The sequence below is a fragment of the Nicotiana attenuata genome, unplaced genomic scaffold, assembly GCF_001879085.1.
Source record: "Nicotiana attenuata strain UT unplaced genomic scaffold, NIATTr2, whole genome shotgun sequence".
NCBI classification, from domain to species: Eukaryota; Viridiplantae; Streptophyta; class Magnoliopsida; order Solanales; family Solanaceae; genus Nicotiana; species Nicotiana attenuata.
This window is the reverse complement of record NW_017670295.1, coordinates 119,656-125,280: the sequence shown is the minus strand read 5'-3', so window position 1 is coordinate 125,280 and position 5,625 is coordinate 119,656. Positions and strand designations below refer to the sequence as shown.

Below are 5,625 nucleotides of genomic sequence, written 5' to 3'. Positions count from 1 at the left end.
AGTGTTTGTTTGCTAACTTATTTGCATGTGACTTGCAAGTTGGTGTTTGTGTGACCAGCTTTGAAGAAATTTGACCTTCAACTTCAAATAATTATTTGTAAAATAATAAGGGTTCAGAATCATAGGCGAATTCAGAATTTTAACTTTATGAGTTCAAATTAACAATCCTACTATTTCATAGCAAACATCAGATCATATGGTAGTTCTTTTGTCTCCTTGCTTTACGTTATGCTTGTTCAATTCAAAATATAGTATTAGCATAACTAATAAAAAAGATATTTCACTTTGTGCAAACAAAAAGATAACTTCCTTTGTTCGATCAGATAGAGCACCACATATTGGTTTTAATTTTGTTGGGGTGTTACAAATACTATTTGATGGATCATAGTGCTAGTGGTTTGGCCATGGTTGCTAGTTGTTTCAACATCGTAAGTAAATACATGCAGGGGCGGAACCAGCATTCTGGCTACGGGTTCGACGAACCTAGTAACTGTGAAGATCTAGAGGACAAATAGGACAAACAAAAGATTGTTTAGAAGATAGTTGAGCAGAAATGGAGGAAATATTTTTAATTCTAGCAAATTGAATATGTCCCAGCCTATGATGCCAAAGTACATCATGCTTGTTTATACTAGGTACATCATTACTAGAAAGTAAAGGAACACAATTAGATTGTTTGGTACTTGCAAGGGACCTATCACCACTATTCAGACATGGCACATTTTTATTGAAAACAGAAGTAGGACAACTAGGACTAGAATCAGACTCATTGGCATAAAGGAGCTTGTAGAGGCCTTGGTCCTGTCTACCAAGTTCCAGAAGCTTCCTCATGAAATGGGCCTGTATCAAAAGGCATGAAGAGGAAGTAAACAAAATGATGCATTGAAATTGCAGAATCAACTTGTAAACAGAGACTAAGTTATATTGAAAACTAGGAATGTATAGGACTTTATGAAGAGTGAAAGAAGGGAACAAGGTAACAGAACTAGTATAAGTGACTTTTGCTTTGTAACCATTGAGAAGAGTTACCAAATAAGGAGTAGGAAGTGGAGTAAGATTAGAAAGTATGTCTTTGTTAGAGGTCATATGGTCAGTAGCTCGACTATCTATAATCCAAATATTTCTACTAGCACCAGACAGTAAACAAACATGAGAATCATCATTAATATAAACAGGCAAAGAGAAAGTACTACCAGCAAAGTTGGCAGATCCCATGAGGCTAGTTTGAGAATCAGCAGCCGAAGGAACTTGAGTTTGTTGCAAGAGGGACATAAGTTGTGCATACTGTTGCTTTGTCAATCCAGGTATGAAGAAGCTTGTTCCTCATGATCAGAAGCAGTGTAAAGTTGAGGTGAGTTATACCGAGGTGGAGTATAGGCTGTTGCAGGACACTCAACTTCAGCAGCCACATTAGCAGCCATCCTTTTCCCTTTAATTAAATTTGAAATTCTGTGGAAATCCATGTAACTTGTAGCATTTATCGATTAGGTGTCCAGGCTTTTTACAGTATTTGCAAAAAATATTTCCCTTGGGCTGATCAAAATCCACTTTCTGAGTATATTGCTTAGGAGGGAATGCCTTACTGTTGACATTCGGAGGAAAAACTTTATTGTTGGCATTCACATTGAAAGAAGCAGCTTCTGGGACCAGCTGGGGAATGTGTTGAACTTGCCTCTGATTTTCATCTTGAAGTAGAGTACTGTATGCACTATCTAGTGTGGGAGGAGGTTGCATCATTAGCAAATTGCTTCTCACTCCCACATATACTTCATTTAGGCCCATAAGGAATTGATGAAGCTTATCCTCCTCCTCATCCTTTTGAATACCATCTCTTGCAGCACACGTGCAACGATTTCCATGATTCTTACGCATTGTACCCAGCTCATCCCAGAGTTTTTTTAGTTTATTGAAATATGATGCAATGTCGAGGGAGCCTTGTTGTGTGGAGGCCTTCTTTATCTCAAACACCTTAGTACCATTCACAGCCCCATACCTACGCTCCAATTGTTTCCAAATGCTCTTGGCCGTCTCGGAGTACTGGACACTCTCAGCTATAGTTGGTGAAAGTGAGCTAGTTAACCACGAAATCACCATATTGTTGCATCTATCCCATTGATGCAGCTTTGCAACATCAGTGGTAACTGGTCTAGGGCATGAACCATCGACAAATCCTATTTTATTTTTAGTAGAAAGAGACACTATCATGCTTCTTCTCCATCCTCCATACCCCGACTCAGAGAATGGAGTACTCACCAAACACATCCCAGGTATATAAGACGAGTGGAGAAATAAAGGACTTGTGGAGTCAGGAATGTACGTAGAATTATTACTAGAGCTAGCGTCCACAGGAGTTTCAGTATTCACCATTTTAGCAAAGTAAAAAAAAATACTCTTCAGCAAAAGAGAATTTCTAGGGTTTTTCTGGCAAAAAAAATAGAAGTTTCCAAAAAATAAATTCCAAATGAAACTCGGCAAAATCGAGAAATACTCACTGATAATCCAAATCAGCAAAGAATCGAAGAAGGAAATCACCGATGATCCAAATTCCAGCAAAGAATCGAAAAAAATTATTGTCGCATACCAGTCGCAACAAAAAAAATAGTGAACGAGCAAAATCTTCGAATCAAACGACGAGGGTAAGATCGGTCGACTCCTCTCGTTAAGGTCTATGTAACGCCCATGGCTCTGATACCATGTGAAGATTAACAATCATATGAAATTGGATATGGTTTCAGAAAAGAGAAGAAGAGAAAAATTCCGAAGGAAGCCTCGATATTTTTCATTCTCATTTGTTCATCTATACAGAGTCTTCTAGAACCTATATTTATACTTGGGGCAAAACTATAAACTCACTACCCTTTTTACATGGGCTGTAACCCGGAAGTTTATAAATACATGTGGGCCAAACTTTGGGCCAAAACTGAACAAAAGAACTGAAGTAAAACTAGCTAATTTGACTAACTAATAAGTGTGCATTATGTAATTCCAACAGTAACTCTTGTTCAAACTCTATATTTGTTTTGAAAAATTCATTAATTAGTTATAAATCAATAATATAGAACCCAGTAGCTTAAAAGTCATAGAAAACTAAAGCCATAAGCTTGAAATTCTAGCTCCACCTCTGTATACATGTGGGTATAAATCTTGTGACAATGCTTCCTAAATTGGAGTACTTACAAAAACAAACAAGAGAATCAGCACTTGTAAACAGAGTTAGAGTATATTCTATAAAGAAATTAAAATATAGGCCATCTCAATTTCGGTTTAACTTTTTATAAGATGGTGTTGGTCTTAGATTTTGGAAGAATTGCATTGGAAAACCAAACTATGTCCCAAAAACACAAACACATCAAATTCAAAGCCCCAAACTCGAGCCACTCGGAAAAATAGATCATTGTATACGGCTATACGCATCCCCAAACACATCATGGGCTACTTGCGTGTAAAAGGGATTTTCTTTATCTGTGTAAAAGATTGGCTATCAATGAAGACAAAGTTAAACCTTGACTAGGAAGAAAAAAGGGAAATTTTCATAAAACACTATCTTTTAGTAGTAATTAGTCATCTATATATACCATTTGTTATATTACGGATTATAGATACTTTTTCTGTGGTTATAAGATGTATTTGATATATTTAAGCTATTGTATTCATGAATACAGTAGCAAAAATAGGCGTGAATCAGGGAAGTCCAGCTAATCAGTTGTTGTATCCGACTGTATTCATAGAGTGAAACATGGGATTACAGCTGGACAGATTATTGTATTCGACTGTATTCACGGCGTGAAATAGGGGATTACACTGTTTTTAAAATGGAAAGTGAATCAATTAACATAATAGACTCCTAATATAACACAACAAACTCAATTATAACACACAAAAATTGTATTTTCAATTATAAAAAAGACTCTCAACCGAAAAATACCCCCAAAACATAGCAATCTTCAGAGAAATTATATAATACATATGAATACATAAATTATATTAATTAAAAAAAACATATGAATACATTCATGGCATATAGCGAGACAGTGAATACAATGAAATACATAGAATACAACAGGATACATTGAAACACAATGAAAAAAAAGACAGTGAATACAATGAAATACATGGAATATAACGAGATACATTGAATTACAATGAAAAAAAAGACAATGAATACATGAAAATACATTGGAATATAGTAATAGAAAATCAAGTTGCTCAGCCCCAAACTCCGTCGTCTTTGTTCAAGAACAAACCCTAATTTCCGGAGAATTCGCCGTAGCAACGTTTGAAGGCACAACACGCGACACCTTTGAGATTTGAAGGTACAACACGCGACACCTTTTTTCATTACCTGCTACCCAACAGATTCAATCTCGGCCGTCCACGCTGCTGTTCCGTCGCCGCTGCTCCATCGGCCACTGTATCCAAGGCTTTATATTTTGTCGGTGGTCAGATTGAATTCCCTCCGATAAAATCCCAAAGACTCTGTCACCGACGGATAAGACTGATTTGATGAGATCCCCTGAAATTCCATGGTTACCTACCTCAAAGCACCCAATCGTTGCAACTAAATCAGATTTTTCGAAATTGATTCATTGCTTAACGACGCTAAAGACTCATAATTGAGTTTTGATGGATTGCGAATGGATTTTTGCCTGGGGAAGACTCGATCAGGAAGCCTGAGGTCCGCTGCTACCCAACATATTCAATTCGGTGCAAGAATTGATCGGAATGAAAAGAAAATAGTGTGGGTGAGAGGAATTTTGAGATTGAGCATCGTGTTTTCAGGGAAAGGGGAAGAAACGGGATGTATCAAAGTAGAGAGAAAGAAAATAGTGTAACTGAATAGCGTATTTAGTGGCTTAGGGCTAGGAGGTAACCAAAATTAAGTATTTTGCTATAAACCTTAAAAGGTATCTATATGATATAATTTTTTTAAATGGTATTTATTTAAAATAAATAAGGTGTTAACCTTTGCTATATGAGGTAAAAACAAGGAGGGATTTGCATCTATACCCGCTTTTTGGATCACGTTTTAACTTGTGCCCGCTTTGCAAGAAAAATTACAAGCGTACCCACTTTTTCGCGTAACTTCAGCATACGGGGCTGAAGTAGCAAAGGCAATCACGCAAAACTTCTGCATTCTCGTAGACGGGCCTGAAGTAGCAAAGGCAATACGCTGAAGTTTTTTTGTCCTGGATAAGATGCTGAAGTTATTTAGTTCATTTGTAAAAACTTCAATACTAAAATAGCTGAAGTTTTTTTGTCCTGGATTCATTAGTTTTGTCATAAAGCTTTTTCAAAAACTTCAGCAGAAGATGCTGAAGTTATTTAGTTCATTTGTAAAAACTTCAGCACTAAATAAGCTGAAGTTTTTTTGTCCTGGATAAGCTTTTTCAAAAACTCAGCAGAAGATGCTGAAGTTATTTAGTTCATTTGTAAAAACTTCAGCACTATATAAGCTGAAGTTTTTTTGTCCTGGATTCATTAGTTTTGTCATAAAGCTTTTTCAAAAATTTCAGCAGAAGATGCTGAAGTTATTTAGTTCATTTGTAAAAACTTCAGCACTATATAAGCTGAAGTTTTTGAAAAAGCTTTCTAACATACTACATAAATAATCACATTATTCTTTCA

At 36.2% G+C, this 5,625-nt stretch overlaps 1 protein-coding gene across 1 annotated transcript; it reads right to left on the bottom strand.

Annotated features, from left to right (window-relative positions):
- Positions 1 to 1,431: 1,431 nt before the first annotated feature.
- LOC109237392 lies at positions 1,432 to 2,367 on the bottom strand. Its single transcript, XM_019403699.1, has one exon. It carries the CDS (start codon positions 2,365 to 2,367, stop codon positions 1,432 to 1,434), a length of 936 nt encoding a protein of 311 aa, XP_019259244.1.
- Between the last annotated feature and the right edge of the window lie 3,258 nt (positions 2,368 to 5,625).

Excerpts from the sequence above, each read along its gene's own strand:
- LOC109237392 (XM_019403699.1), bottom strand. The coding sequence starts at position 2,367 with ATGGTGAATACTGAAACTCCTGTGGACGCTAGCTCTAGTAATAATTCT.